This window comes from Cheilinus undulatus, linkage group 9 (assembly GCF_018320785.1).
Source record: "Cheilinus undulatus linkage group 9, ASM1832078v1, whole genome shotgun sequence".
In the NCBI taxonomy this organism is placed as follows: Eukaryota; Metazoa; Chordata; class Actinopteri; order Labriformes; family Labridae; genus Cheilinus; species Cheilinus undulatus.
In genome coordinates this window covers 48,370,713-48,386,947 of record NC_054873.1, presented here as the reverse complement: position 1 = coordinate 48,386,947, position 16,235 = coordinate 48,370,713, and the positions used below count along the sequence as shown (strand labels likewise).

The 16,235-nt window shown below is 37.9% G+C and overlaps 1 protein-coding gene across 3 annotated transcripts in view; it reads left to right on the top strand.

Annotated features, from left to right (window-relative positions):
• cracr2aa (calcium release activated channel regulator 2Aa) overlaps positions 1–15,840 on the top strand; it is a 37,938-nt gene extending 22,098 nt beyond the window's left edge. For 2 of the 3 annotated variants that reach the window (XM_041794757.1, XM_041794758.1), the window contains exons 5-19: positions 6–195; positions 4,329–4,475; positions 4,628–4,718; positions 4,806–4,901; positions 6,259–6,446; positions 7,072–7,143; positions 7,489–7,534; positions 7,888–7,976; positions 8,051–8,360; positions 9,837–9,969; positions 10,130–10,211; positions 10,366–10,480; positions 10,680–10,781; positions 12,644–12,720; positions 13,665–15,840. In XM_041794757.1, coding sequence (XP_041650691.1) covers positions 6–195; positions 4,329–4,475; positions 4,628–4,718; positions 4,806–4,901; positions 6,259–6,446; positions 7,072–7,143; positions 7,489–7,534; positions 7,888–7,976; positions 8,051–8,360; positions 9,837–9,969; positions 10,130–10,211; positions 10,366–10,480; positions 10,680–10,781; positions 12,644–12,720; positions 13,665–13,752 — 1,826 coding nt within the window. In that variant the 3' untranslated portion in view covers positions 13,753–15,840. The remainder of the gene's footprint in view (positions 1–5; positions 196–4,328; positions 4,476–4,627; positions 4,719–4,805; positions 4,902–6,258; positions 6,447–7,071; positions 7,144–7,488; positions 7,535–7,887; positions 7,977–8,050; positions 8,361–9,836; positions 9,970–10,129; positions 10,212–10,365; positions 10,481–10,679; positions 10,782–12,643; positions 12,721–13,664) is intronic. The other variant, XM_041794759.1, reaches the window with a different exon arrangement.
• The last annotated feature ends 395 nt before the right edge of the window (positions 15,841–16,235 follow it).

Below are 16,235 nucleotides of genomic sequence, written 5' to 3'. Positions count from 1 at the left end.
TTTAGGTGAGTTTTTGTTCAGCCAGAAGACGTCTGTAGAGAGAGACATGGGGGAGAAAAATAGGGGTAAAAGTCCTGCAGAGGTCCTGTACCAGAGCCAGTGGGAGGAGAGTCCAGTGAAAGGGGATGAGGATGAAGAGGAGAAGCACTTCAGCATGCTCATGGAGAGCCTGGGTGCTAATAGTGTCTTTGAAGAGTGAGTACTACAGCTGTGTCTGCTTCTCCTTACAGTAAAGTTAGGCCAGAAGATGGGCAGCTTTGTGTACTGTGGATGTGGCCCTGTTTTTCTCCAAAAATATCCCCTTAAGAAAACCTCGTTAGGATTCAGTCAGGTTTTTTTGGCACTGAGAAATGTACAGGCATACTTTCTTCTTGTTTTTACAACACGATGTCTTTTCCCACTTTGTCAACACCTCCGCTAAGTCTAAACTCCACAGCAGATTTTCAGAGACAAAGCCTGAGACTCTGAACAGCTGAGCAAATGAAACAAGAGTTTAAAGTTTCCACTCTGGAGCTGAGCCGTTCCTGTGCTCTGTCTGAACACTCTCTGGTCTCTTCTGTGTGTGTGGCTGTTTAGATATTCAAGGCTGTTTGATAGGTTTTTAATGTTATGTCAAACTGCAAAAGTCAAGCCAGTGTTATTTATACAGAAGCATTCACAAGACAGGCAGGAGAAGCTTCAAACAGGAGAATAACTGACATAGTCATACTGTTTTTACATTGGTCCTTTTTTTAATTGTGTTTTATTGTTCTTAATTTTACTGTACAGCACTTTGGCCAACATTTTGTTGTTTTTCAATGTGCCTTATAAATAAATTTGGATCGGATTGGATACAGAACATAAAATATATTTTTACACATTAGTCCATTTTCAATTTAAGGTAAGATTTTAGCTCCCTGTGATCAGGAAAACAACTCTTAAAGATAAAACACTCAGAGCTTTTACACACTATCTCAGTTTTCGTCTGATATCACTGCACATTAAAAAGACATACACTCTAATGATGTGATTACTTTTGTTTGCAAACTAACTCCAAAACTTAGCGTATTGTTTTGCAGCTGATCAAGTCTTTTAAGTTGGTGGTTGACAATTTAAAGCTGCGGCTGCAGCTCTCTTTCTCTTTCTCTTCCACTGAAACTTCACTTTAGCCACTACTGAGTTTGAACAACACTGTGCTCATGTATGGTGTGAAAATCAACCTTCAAACATAAAAGATAAACACCAGAACCCACAGCCACATAACAGAGAGAGTTTGCTATTGAGAAGATGTTCTCCCTCAAACTTGGCACAGTGCTGTGCTTGAGACCTCACGTTTTTTTTTTTTTTGTTTTGTTTTTTTTTTTTTGCAGTATGAGACCGTTTTGGCTCAATTTTCCCAGTGAAAAGAAACTTAACACTATAGGGGTGGGAGAAAAAAACAGTATAGTATCGCGATATTTTGTCTGTTGATATACTGTATTGTTCCCCAAGTATGGATTTTATTCAAATTAATTGCTTATATGAACTGAAGTCTGTGATAATGGAAAATAAAATTAATTGGTTGGACAATTGTTTGTTCAGTGATGTTGGCAGAGGTGACGGTCATAAAGCAGGAGAAAGTTAGTTCAACAAACATGGCAGCACCGGGGCAGGACATTAGAATGCAAGCAGGGCACGAGTGAGATGGACACGACACATGAGGTTTGCAAGAAGTGTTACATGAAAATAAAATACTGCGGAAATATGACAGACATAAGGGCAAGACTGATGCTAAATCAGCTAAACAGTTGAAAAAAAAAAGGAATATATCACAATATATGTTATCACAATACTCACTGTATTGCAAAATGTTTAAAATCACAATAGTATCTAATCGTGACCCAAGTATCTTCATAATATTGTGGGGTCACTAGTGATTCCCACCCCTTATAAACACATTGAACTTTGTGAGAAAAATATATGTCCATGATGCTATTTAAAAAAAAAAAAAAAATCTGATACAGGATCCAAAAATGCATCCAAGAATAACAGACTCAGTGTGCTATGAAATTCTGAACTGCTGTGCTCATTTTGTCCTCAAATTTTGTTGTTTGGTTAATGTTTTATTGTTTGCTGCCAAATTTTAGGCACAAGTAAAATACAACTACCACAAAACACAGTTCATTTACTTTTATTTATTATTATTTGTATGTACCGTTTATTTAAGGGGTGCATGATATGGGCAGAAGATATGAAAATTTTAGCCCGTACCTACTGTGCATACACCGACTGTAAATATTGGCTGTTTATACAAATATGTTTGGAGTTTTGTGCAGGATTAATGGACCTTCAACAGCTGGAGTCTTTTTCTGTGTTCAGCTTCATTACTTAAACTTTAAAGTGTGTTCTTAGGACTGAAGTTTAGGTCTGAACTACATGTCTACATCAGTATTAATAGTGATACAAAACAAATTTGTAAATATCGGTATATGAGATATAAACAAAAAAACAATAATGTGCATCTCTGGTATTTTTACATGTATTTTTGTTTGGAAAGTTGTCAGAATGTAAATGTGTTTGTAAAATCAGTGAGTGATTGTGTTTGATAATAATAATGATCTCGATATCAATAGCTGTAGTCATAATTATGATTTTACCATTATTGAGTGGTCCTATTATGAATACAACACGAGATGAAGCTCTAAGAGAACTCTAAGAGAGTTGTTGGATTAACACTAGTGTCTTTAATATGAATGTTGCACAAAGAAACACAAGATTTCTGCATTCTGAGAGAATTTTAAACAGATTCATGTGCAGTGGATTCTGAGTAGAGATTTCATTCAGCTACAGTCTGGCAGATTGTAGTTACAGTATACACGACAGTAACTTGTTGGGAAAGTATTGCATACTTAAAATCTCACCAAAAACTTGTGAGAAAAGAAGATTCTCGTCATTTAAACTGATCAAAAGCTTTGGTCTCTGCACTGGTACTTCAGCCAAAGATAACAGGTCAATAGTTACCATAGCAGAGGTCTGTTTGGACATTTCTTTATGAGACACAAAGAGGTCTGAGGACAGGATGTGATCAAATGCATGACTGGACTCACCTTTAACAAACATCTCCAGCTCGATAAAAGTAAACAGCGGCTGCGGTGGATGCCAGATTTACACATCCTATTGGCCTCTGCAGACCAGATCAGCTCAGGGTGATGCTTCACAACAGATCAGTTTGTGCAGCGCTGACACACATCGATGCTGAACACAGCTGAAGTTTACGTAACTGTTGAAAAGTCTAACAAGGATTTGTTTGGCTTTATCAAAGCTTACAGACACACTGCATTGTTTCTGTGTGTACATAGTAACATGATTATTACGTTTCTGTCATCACAACAAACTTTAACGCAAATTTAGATATTTAACACTGCTTATAGTCAATATCTGTGCAGTGCATTTGTTGTAGACCTTAAAACACACATTAAAGTATTTAATATAGCAGTTATGATTCTTCTGTGCAGTATCAATCAATGCAGTTAATCACTGAAGGTTCTTTGTTGAGAACGTAGGGATCCTTCGGTAGACACAGTGGACAGTAAGCTGCCTTCTTAATCACCAAACAATCATACTGATCTAAAAACTCTCCTGTTAAAGCCAGTTGGTTTGGGGCAGCTTTAACATGAACTAACTTTTAATATGGAACTAGATCTTAAAGAATACTGATAAAAATTAACAAACTATGTCCAATAAAATAGTCAGCCTTGATAGAAGACTTATGGAGCATTCAGCAGTTTGGATAAAGAGTTTTAAAAGCTGCTTCCCTTACCAGCTAGTAAAAAGAGACAACATACTGATGGAAACTGAGTAATTAATTTGCAAAACCCAGCTATGTGTCTTAGGACCACACCATGTCCTGCTTCTCTGCCTAATAAAACTAACTAATGAATAATTAAAAGAAAACACATCAAACAAGAATACTGGCAAGCTACAGCCCAGATTCAAACAAGAAAACCCAGTAACTCTGACATGCATTCGGAAAAAGGAGAGGTAGAGGTCTTATAAGGAGAGCAAACCAGGTCTCACTCAGAGTGTGAGTGTTTCCCTCTCCTCGTCCGTTATACAGACTGCAGACTGCTCTAAGGTGAAGAAGAAAGGAGACCAGAACAATCTGAGGAGAAAGGACAGGGATGTATGTAATGCTGTAAAACAAGCAGATTTAAAAACAAAACAGATTAAAGACTGACGACAGAGCTGATAGAAGAGGTGTTTAGTCTCTGATGAACACCAAAGCTCCATAATTAACATTGAGTATATATTTGTGTTTGATAGTCCTGGGAATAATGTAAAGCATAACTGAATTCTATCTTTTCCATCAGTCCTGCAGAGGTGCGCACTTTATGGGCCCAGCTACGGCGGGATGAACCCCACCTTTTATCCAATTTTGAAGACTTCCTGGCTAGAGTGACATCACAGATCATTGAAGCCAATCAGGAGAAGAGAGAGATGGAGAATGCCTTAAAAAGGTCAGAGGCATCTTTGCTTATTTGATTTTGAGTGTAATATCGGCATGGTCTCTCAGAACCTCACCATAAATCAACATAAGGATACGTTTATAAAGGAAGTGTTGCAAGCTTATTGTAAGGAATAAACTAAGTATAAAATTTGATCCCTACAGGAAAGCAGCAACACATGATGATGAGATCCAGCGGCTCTATGAGGAAATGGAGCAACAAATCAAAAATGAAAAGGACAGGATTGTGCTGCAGGTACAATTTCTGTTCTTATTTTATTGAACCTTTTCTTCTGACTGATCACCTGAGATGTTTGTCTTTGTCTATTACCCTTTAATACAGGATTATGAGAGGTACCTGTCCCGCAGTCAGGAACTGGAGATGCAGCTGTCCAGTAAGGAGAAGGAGCTGGAGCAGCTCTTTCAGAAACAGAGGAGGGTGAGTGGAGGGATTCGCTCTAAAGCAGTCATACTCAACATGTGGCTCTTTTTGTGATGATTTGTGGCTCTTTTACGTCTGCATTTGAAATATAATTCCCCCAGAAAATCGTAATAAAGGGAAACGTTGACCTTCCCTTTCCACTGCAAGTCACATTAATCAGTTTTTCTCACTTTTACAGAAGGCTTTAATTATCAGACTTAAAAGCCAACCTTTATTTTACTTACTTACAATTGTTTGCCCATTCATTTCCCTTTTTTGCCACTTTTTGCAACGTCTTTTGCCACCCCCCACCAATTTTTGCCACTTTTATCACATTTTTGCCCTTTTTCAACAGTTTTTGCCACTTCTGTTCTGCTTTTTGCAATTAGCATTTTTTCCCTTTTTTGAAATTTTTGCTACTTTTTTGCCCATTTAAGCTGTGTTTTGCAATTAAATGCCTCTTTTTTCCCACTTTTGCTACCCTTTGCTGCTTTGTGCCCATTTTAGTCACTTTTCACTCATTTTTTGCCACATTTTTGGCAGCTTTTTGACCATTTTTGCCTCATGTATATTTTTTTTGTTACTTCTCAGCCATTTTTGCTACCTTTTCTCTCCATTTTTACCACCTTTCACCTCGTTTTTGCTCTTTAATGCCTATTATGCCCCTATTCGACAATTTTTTTATGCCACTTCTTGCTGCATTTTGACCATTTTAGTCACCTTTTACTCATTTTTTGCCACATTTTTGGCAGCTTTTTGGCCATTATTGCCACATGTGTATCATTTTTTTGTTACTTCTCACCCATTTTTGCCACCTTTCTCTCCATATTTATACTTTTCACCTAGCTTTTGCTCTTTAAAGCCTATTCTGCCCCATTCACTCATTTTTTGCCACTTTTTTTCCTACTTTTTGACAATTTTTGAGTTTTAACTTAATTTAATTGCCACTTTAACCCTTTTTTTCCACCATTTTTTCACCACTTTTCACCCTTTAGATTGTGGCTCTTGCAAATGTATTTTTTCAGCAATTTGGCTCTCTGGTTGAACAGTGTTGAGTAACACTGCTCTAAAGTATTTACAGACTTCATAACTGAAGTGATGTTGTTGGAATAAAAAGGAGGGCTAGACATAACCTGAAGAGTCACCTGTAAGCAAACATAGAGATGTAGTACTCTGTTTAGGTTTGTTGATCTAAATCTTATAGCTGCTTTTTTCTTACCAGAATTTATTTTTTTGTATTTTTGGTCAATACTATTTCATATAATAACCAAGTTACCCAGATACTGAAAACATTTTTTTGTCTTGGTATAAACATGCATGTTACAGCACTTTACTCTGATTTTAGTACCTTTTCTGTGTGTTTCTCTGTCTCCAGCTGGAGCTTCAGTGTAAGGACCTCCACAGTGAACAACATGAGACAAAGGTGGAGAACGTGAAGCTGAAGCAGACCAACGACGAGTTAGCCAGAGAGCTGGAGCACACCAGCCAGGAGCTGGTCTTAGCTCAGGACCAGCTGAGTCTGCTACAGGAGCAGTCCACGCGGCTCCACGAGGAGAAGGAGATGTAGGTTCACCTTTATCTTTCCTGACCTTACTATTTCTGCATAATTTCAGCTTTGTTACCTATTTATCCCAGTACATTTGTATTGTATGTATTTATGTGAATATTTAGGCAGTTTATCAGTCTCAGTAGAACAGTGTTTAAGATCGGTTACTTCAAATTTCCAAACAGTTCTCAACCACTCCAATTTATTTCATGAGAAATGGACCTGAAATGGAAAAAAGCATAAGACTGTACAAAGAGACGGGTGCAAACAAACATGTTTAAGAAAGACATTGTAAAATTCCTTGCTTGCAAACGCTTGCAGTTGTTCCTGCCAAGGCTGGCATAACTGGTTATTAGGTTGAGGGGACAATTGCTTTTTACACACAGGGCCAGTTAAGTTTGGATGGCTTTTTTCCCTTAATAAATGAAATGATGATAGTAATACTGCATTTTACTCAGGTTGTCTTTGTCTTAGATTAAAATTAGTTTGATGATCTGAATATTTAAATCAGACAATTATGCAAAAAAAAAAAAAAAAAAAGAAATCAGGAGGGGGCAAAGACTTTTCACAAGCGCTGTAAAGTTCGTTCTTTGCTTTTTTGGTCTCAGAGTTATGGTTATAATGGATGTTTGTTCATAACAGGGAAATCTACAGACTGACAGAGGGACTTCATCGAGAAAGAGAAAGCCTCCTCAAACAGCTGGACCTTTTAAGGTAATGGTCAAGAGAAGAGAAAAATATATCATAATTTTTTTATTTTATTATTAAGCCTTCAGTAGCCAAGTTTAATCATAGACCCACCAAGATAGATCCAGGGTTAGGTAGTGTTTTCTCCTATAAATTGTCCTTATTAGTTCATGAATTTATGCTATTTTTTTAATTTCCTTTTGTTTCCTTCAGTCAAATTCAAGGAAGAATAAATGGAGCTAAGTTATGAATCAAACACTCATTTACAGCAGTGTATTAGTCATAGGTATACATCTTTATAGCTGCATATTTAAAGGATTTAATGAAAAGACTTGCACTTCTTACTTGGTCTCTATTTTTTTGTGTTTTCAGGGAAATGAACAAACATTTACGGGATGAAAAAGACATTTACTATGAGGTTTGTACCCTTCTTTTGTGGTAGGATGCATCTTAAATGTATAATAAATTCCACTTGCCCTCATTCCATTGATATGTAAAAGGGCGTAGACAATAATGTGATAACAGATGAGTAGAGAATTAATAACTAATGTAAAATCCACAAGGAATCATCACTGTGATACGAAAAGTGTTGTATTTTCACTGTGATATGAAAAGCGTTGTATTTTCACTGTTCTATGAAAAGCGTTGTATTTTCACTGTGATATGAAAAGCGTTGTATTTTCACTGTGCTATGAAAAGCGTTGTATTTTCACTGTGATATGAAAAGCGTTGTATTTTCACTGTGATATGAAAAGCGTTGCATTTCTGCAGAAACCAAAGAATTCAAAGCAAACGGCAAGTTTGAAGCTGAGGCCTTCAATCAGTGCTCTGAAACATTCAAACACTAACATCTTCAAGAGGTAAAACATTAACAAAAGTATGCTCAATGTGTGGCATCCAGTATCCTGATTCTGATGAAGTTTTCTTTCTGCAGTGAGGATGAGGAGGAACTGAGACACAATCTGACCAACGGCTCGTGTGCAGCCAGAGGACACCTCCGGAGGATCATCTCCATCGAGGAGGACCACCTCCCACATTTACTCCAGATGGAATGTCAGGCTCAAAGCCCGCTCCAGGAGTGCAGTGAAGAGGAAGAAGCCTCTGGAGACGAGAATATAGACTTGGTGATGAGTGACATTTACCCGAATGCTTCCTCCGCCCAGCAGCAAAAGTCGACAGGAGAGAAGAGTGAACCCCCGACATCTCCGAGAGGTCAGCCTGTCGGCAAAGAGACCAGCATAAATGTAAGAATGTGGACTACAAATACTACACTGTGTATAAAACAGGCTTTTGAATTTTTAACCTTTCAGACAGGAGACTTAGATTTCTAATATATTATATAGTCATCTACTAGAGAGTTACTCACATATGAGGCAGCCTTGTAACTTGTTTAAATTTAACTCCAGTGACCTTTTGTCAATCCTCTCTCTCGCTAGAAAGTTATCGAGTATTATGTCCAAATTAAAATCAATCAATCAAATAAGGACAGAGCCATGTTTACCATTGTGGAGCATACCCTGTTTTCTATAGGCAAAAGAGTAGGCTGCAGGCAGGCCAGTTCAAGACCGCACTCTTCTCCCGTGAAGCCTTGATGTTGTGATGGATGTGGTATATGGTTGAGCATCGTCTTGCTGAAATAGTCAAAGCCTTCCCTGACAGAGACGTTGTCTGGATGGGAGCATATGTTGCTCTAAAACCTCTTCAGTATTGATAGTTCCTTTCTAGTTGTCAGAGCTGCCCACGCCATAGGCACTAATGCAACCCCATACCATCAGAGATGCAGGCTTTAGACCTGAGCCAGGAGAACAAGCTGGGTGCTCCCTCTCCTCTTTGGTCTGCAGGACACAGCATCCATGGTTTCCAGAAAGAATTTCACATTTTACTTCAGGTGACCACAGAGCAGTTTTCCAATGTCCATTTTAAATAAGCTTTGGCTCAGGGAAGACGGTGGCATTTCTGGATCCTGTTCACATGTGGCTTCCTCTCTCCATGATCCAGCTTTAGCTGTCATTTGTGGATGGCACAGCCAACTGTGTTGACAGACAGTGATTTCTGGAAGTCTTCCTGAGCCCATGCAGTGATTTCACTCCAGAATCATGTCTGTTTTTAATGCAGTGGCCCCTGAGGGCCCGTTCAGCCTTGTCCCTTGCTCACAGAGATTTCTCCAGATTCTCTGAATCTTTTCATGATATTATGGACTGTAGATGGTGGAATATTCAAAGTCTTCACAATTTTATATTGTAGAATGTCTTTCTGAAGGCATTCCACAATGTTTAGGAGTATTTTTTGCATATTGGTGAACCTCTGCCTATCTTTACTCCTGATTGACTCTGCCTTTCTAAAATGCTCCTTTTATACCAAACCTAATTGGTTGCAAAATAGCAAATATTTTTCATTCATTGTTAAAAGGTCTCAGTTTAACACCTGATCTGTTGTTTTTATTCCTTTGTGAATAATATATGGGTTTGTAAGATTTGAAAATCATTGCATTCTTTTTTTATCTACATTGTACACAGTGTCCCGACTTTTTTGGAATTGGGGCTGCAGTTCACAAAAAGCTCTTTAGTGTACTCTCAACATTGGATGTTTTATAGGCTTCCTATTAATGTTCTATCGTTAGTGTTAGGTGACTCTACTGGTATTTACATGCTTATAATAAAAGTATAACTGAACTGCCCATCAAAGCCTCGTTAAGCATTAATGCTGTTTTCTTTCTGCAGGAGGAGGGAGGTCTGTCACCACCTGACCGCCTCTTTAAGATCGTCCTGGTGGGTAACTCCAGCGTGGGGAAGACGTCCCTCCTCCGACGGTTTTGTGACGACAGTTTCCACCCCGGCACCTCGGCCACCGTGGGTGTGTACGACAAGTTTAACACAAACACAGACTTTTTGTTCCTGTGAGCAAAGACAGCAACACATCCAACGCTGTGGTTGACCATAGAGCTAAGTGTTTTTGCTTACTGTCTAAATTATGTTGAAATAAAATGTGCTGACTGGCATTTTCTTCTCTGTAGGTATAGATTATAGTGTCAAGACAATCACTGTGGACAGCAGCCAGGTGGCGCTGCAGATGTGGGATACAGCCGGGCAGGAGAGGTGAGTGGAAACCCACTAAGCACTTTCATGTGGATTGTTTTAGATACGGAAATTTGAAAAAGATATTACTTTGTCAGCCACTAGGGGGCCTTAAAGGACTTCTGAGGTTTGAATGAGACTTAATCTGTTTTTCTTTCTCCTCTTTCTGCTGCAGGTATCGGAGCATCACCAAACAGTTCTTCCGTAAGGCAGACGGCGTGGTAGTGATGTATGACATCACAGTGGAGCAGAGCTTCACCGCTGTCAGACAGTGGCTGACGAGTGTAAAGGTACAGCAGTAACTGCAAATCCCTCCTTTAAAAGTTAGCTTTGTAAAGAGGAGAATGGATTTACACTTTCATATGATACCTTGTGTTGCAGAGAACAGAAGATAAATATTGATGATTTTTTTTCAGCTATGTTTTTATACACTTCTTTCTCACTCTATGGATCCTCTTGTTATCAGTCTTTAATTTTCTCCTTTCACAGGAGAGTGCAGGCGAAGACATTCCCATCATGCTCTTGGCAAACAAAACGGACAAAGAGACCGAGAGGCAGGTTCAGAGAGCAATGGGAGAAAGACTTGCCAAGGTCTGTGTAATCTGTTAATGCCACTGTTCTCAGCAAACACATCGTAGTCTAACAGAGTTATTGTCTGAAAGAAAAAGATGTTACAGAAAAAGTAATATTTCTGTATTACAGTTGTCTCTGGTGTGTGTGGTAGTTTCTATGGTGACCATGTGAATGTATGGTGATACTTAAGAAATGTTTTCAGCATATTTTTGAATAGATTTTTCTTCTGAAGCCCTCAGAGATCAGGAAGATTAACGAATCAGCATGGCTGAACACAGTGAAAAAAACAGCAGAATAAAGGCAATAGAATAATTAGATATTAATTTATTTTTAAAAATCAACACCAAAAACATCAAAAACTGCAATATTCAGTTAATTGAAAACTAAATCAGTGAAGGTAAAACATATAAAACAAAAATAAACCCATTAAACAAGGCTGTAAAATTACCCCATAATAAAAGACACATTTAGGGAGTTTTCAGACTCTTATTCATTCTTATGGGCTGTGATTTTTTATAGGTGTTCATTTTCAAACAGCTGAAGTTTTATGCAACTATTATCTCATTCTTAAAAGATGTGGACTATTTGTAACCTGTAGGTGTCAAAACTTCGCTCTCAATGTCCTGTGAAGCCTCTTTTTTTAAATCAGAAAAAGGAGTACAAAAAGCCACAAAGCCGTAAAAAACAAAATTACTGTCCTAAATTACAGAGCTGCTGATTCCTACGGGATTGGAATTTGTGCTAAAATATGGTCGTTAATTTGCCCTGGAATTTTTACACCACAAATTACAGACATGGTTGATTCACACAGGATTAAAAACACAGACATCCTATGACATAATTACAAATTACCAGAGGTCCCTGGGTAGTACTATTCCCAAGTAGGGCATACGAAACATTTCATAAGTAGAACTGTAAAAGGTCAGAGGTCTAATCTGGATTAAATTATGTACAGACCCGTCGCTTTAGCAAAGTGTTTCTGACTACATAGTTAACCTTACTATGTTAGCCAATGTAGCTGTGATAGCTGTAGCTAAAGCAAACAAAAGTTAAAGTGAGCTGCATTAAAAAAAAACAGGCTGTCTTAAGCAAATGTAGCATACTGAATGTAGCTTCATTTGCTGTAGCTTTAGCTACATGAATTACATAGCTAGGTTACCTGTGTAGATAATGTAGCTTCTTCAACTATGTTACATATATGTAGCTAACAAGTTTTTGTTTTTTTTTTTTTGTTTTTTTTTAACTGCAAGCAGACTGTTTACTCAGCTTTATTAGACGTTTTGTTATCTGGTTTTGCAGGTCAGGTTTTTGACTTTTAAATTTTGGTATCCTAACAGTTACCCTAATCCTCACTGGAAGTTTGATCTGATCATGTTTTGAAACTTTTTGCACTTATTTCTGTTCTGACAAAGATAATGTCTCGCCGTAATGGTCTAAGTTCTTCTGATGTGTGAGCGTCAAACTAACAGACTATAATGAGCTGTTTTTAGTCCATATGTAAGGATTTTTTACTTTATTTTATTACGCATATTGAGGAAAAGGAAGGAACAATACAGAATAAAACAAGAAATACGATACATGCAGATCATCATAATTCTGAAGCCAGAGAGTGAATAAATGTGCAGAAGAAGCCACAGAAAACTGTGTGGGCTTGTCAAATAGCCATCCTAAATGGAAAATTGAACATTTAAATGAACATCAAATGGTACAAATTATTATGATAAAAATAAAAAGTGCTTAAACAATATATCAAGAACAAGGAGTAACTGACAGTAGCTCAGATTTCATTTGAATTATTGTTACTGATTTTCAAATGGTAATTTCACACTAAGTGCACTTCCATTCTGTGTTGTTATCATCCTTGTTGTCTCTGTTTTCAGGACAGCCAGATGAGTTTCTTTGAGTGCAGCGCCTGCTCTGGACATAATGTGGTGGAGTCTATGGTTCTTTTAGCCAGGTAAGACAGAAATTATGGCTTCTAGTCGTGAGTTTGTGTGCCAAGCAAACAAATATTACAGTTATTAGACTAAACATGGAGGATTTATTTGCCTATTTGTGGCTTACAAGATGATTTGTTTTGCTCACCACAGAGAGACAGATGTTTGATTTGTTTTATGTTGAAAGGAAAAGAACATTTGGTCATTAGCAGAGTGAATGTAGAATTAAACACTTCATTCATGTGGAGTTTTAGTCAAATGTTCATGGCATTTTGGGGCATTTTATTTTTCTAAATAAACTGCCCTGCCACCTAAATTGGAATGTGCATAAATGTATGTACTCTTTTTTATGCCATTTTTTCATGTTGTCATGATATATTGTAATTAATTTTGATGTAAAATTATCAGATTAATAGTGATATTTATCTCAGTCCCACATTAATAAAATCATCACACTGTAATGGTAGTGAAAGTTATGATATTAAACTGTCAGTCCCTTATAGTGGAGACCAGCAGCACTCAGTGATTTACTGTTAAATAAGTCAGTGTTGTCAGGTGGGGCCCCCTTAGGGAGGTTTCCAACTGTCATTGCAAACTTTGCACATTTTGGACTACAAGGCAGTTTTGATGCTTCATATGCCAGCGCCACCATCGCTGTAGGGGTTGTCACTAAGATCAGAGATACTGAGCCTTCCCATGGACCGTGTTTACAGTTTGTCAGCGCCTGTTGGCCCCCTACTGGCTTGGGGCCCGAAGCAAGAGCCTGAAGCACCTCTGGGCCTATTTTAATGAATTACCCATAATGCAGTGTTGCAAAAGTAAACAGTTCTAGAGTTTGGTGTGACAAAAGCGGTCTTCTCATGGGATGCTGGAAAGTTGTAAACATGCAGGCGTGGTTTATGTGGAAAACTTCCAGGGTTGAGCACAAACAACTTGTGTTTTTTTTTCATCCTTTTTTCTCCAGGATCCTAAAAGAACAAGAGGACAGAGAGAAAGAGAAGACGGTGCAGCTGGTCAGCAGTCCTTCAGAGAAGAAGAAATCCTGCTGCTAACAGTTAAACAGCTCACACACAAACACAGAGTAGCACTACCCCTAGCAGAGACGTGTGATGTGAGCCACAGAGACAGAACTCTGACTGTCAGCAGAACAGATTCTCACTCAGTCTTCCACCTTGTAGCACTGTGGGCAAACAGACACCAACAACACGTGTGCACGCTGTTATGTGGCACGAAGGTTTCACTACAGTAAACTGTTAAACACGCCAGTTATTTACTGTTTGTAAAAATGCATATATATGTTGATGATTGAGTACGTACAGCTGATCAAATCAAAGTCAAACTTAGATTCCTTTTTCTTTTTTAAATGTCTCACTGTAGCTTTGAGTTTCTTATTTATCCCTTTCTTTGTCACATGGGCTCTTCAGGCCGACTACACAATGTGTACGGCTACAGTGTGAACCTATTATAAGAACATGGGAAATCACAATTACATGGAGAGTTTCAACTGATTTTCAACATCAGAATCCTCTGAATAAGCACAGACTTTCAAAGTTCAGTTCCTGATCATCTGGGGGTCAGCAGGAGATGCTAAGGGCTGGTTGGATCTTCTCATGACATTATATATACCAATAACATTTTAATATGTCACATTAGATTTTGCTCTAAAATAAAGTGACACCAAAAGACTTATTTAACTTGACAAATGAGAAGAAAAGCTTAAAATGTGAATTTGACCACTCTTGATTATTTAGACACATGCTGAGGGCTGCCAGGGTTACTGCATTACTCACAGTTAAATAAGGCCTATAATTTGTGCATTTATAATTTTTAATTGTGATCAGCATGTTTTGTTGTCCCTTTCAACACACTTTGGTTCAGCCAAGTCAGCGTCTCCCTGCAGCCACAGTGATGTAAAAGAAGTCCACCACTGCACCTTTATGTCTTATTCACTTTAAAACCTCGCAGACAGCCCAGTGGACAAGTCAAAGTCATCTGGACCTTGTGTTATCAACATTTATTTCCTTTTCAGTCCATTACCAGTTCCTTTTCCTGTGGTGAATTTTTGCCTATCCAGTTCCTTTTTGTCCTTCAAAATAAAAGAAGGAAGTCAACTACCCTTAGTTTAAGACAGTACAAAAATCCAAAATAAAAAAAACCATGCAGCTTTAAATGCAAAATAGTGAAACCTCAAATATTGGGAGATAAATCATATTTTAACTACAAATATTCTGACATCAATAGCAATGAAAAATCTTGATAATTTGACTCGATGATAGACTTTTTGCAGTAAGACACTCAAAGAACTATGTGGGTACAACATCATTATTGATTATTAGTAAAATTGAAGAAACACTTTAAGGAGTTAGGTTTAATTTTTGATAAATGGCACTGAAGAGTAAAGGAAATTAAAACAATTTTACCATATGGCGTCCCCACTAGAGCAGTTGCTCTCTGCTGGTGGGTTGTGAGCCAGAAATGGGTTTCAAAGCAATTGACATGAAGTCATGAATTTGTGTGTGTATTCAAAAACAAGTGTCAAAAAGTCCTTAACACAAGGAAGTCCTAAATGAGCATAGATCCATATGTTTTTTTTTTACTTTGTTTTGGTATGAGAAGTAAATTGTGGGTTGTTTTCTTGATAACAACCCAGATAAGATCTCCAGATCTCCAGATAAATACAACACCATTTACACTGTAAGACTGAACATTTAAAGGTTGGTGAAAAAAGGGTTGTATTAACTTAAAAATGCAAATAAGAGATTTCAGCTCTGCTTTTGAGTTAATAGAACATATTAGTTTAAGGTACAGTGATTGATCACTTTCAGGGTTTTGTCATTGTGCTCAAATCATTTGATTGTGGACAAACAGTTCCTGCTTCAGTGTGCACCTTACAGCCACTTTTACTCATAACCACTAAAGTTAGGCTAACCTGCAGGTTGTTAAACATATTAAAAATTAAATTGCATTCAAGAACTAAGTGAAAGTTGCAGTGGATGAAAAACATTTACCATGTTGTAAAGAGCTGGATTTAAACAGCCCAATTAAACTTTAAAAAAGGTAAATTAACTGTACTTTAAATGTACAAGTAAAAGTGAATTAATATAACTCAAAGGTCACATATTATACAAAATACACTTTTTCAGATTTTTCTAACAAAAATATGTGCTCCTGGCCTGTCCACAATCCTACCAAGAATCAGAAAAATCCATTCCCTCCCCCCTCTCTTTCTCCACCTTTCAGAAAATGTGTGCTGAAACAAGCTGATCTCAGATTTTCCCCTTATGATGTCATGTAAGGAGTAAGCACCGCCCCCAGGTTCAGTTGGCCCCCACTTGAAAGAAAGTCCCGCCCTCCTCTCCAGATCCTCCTCTTAGCTGGCAGCTAAGAGGAGGATCAGGAGAGCCACATCCATTAAGCCACATCCATTTCCTGAGAGGGGCGGAGTCAGGGGTGGAGTCAGACAGCTCATTGACATTTAAAGCCACAGACCCAAAAACAGCTCATTCTGAGCAGGACTGAAAAAGATTGGTTTTCA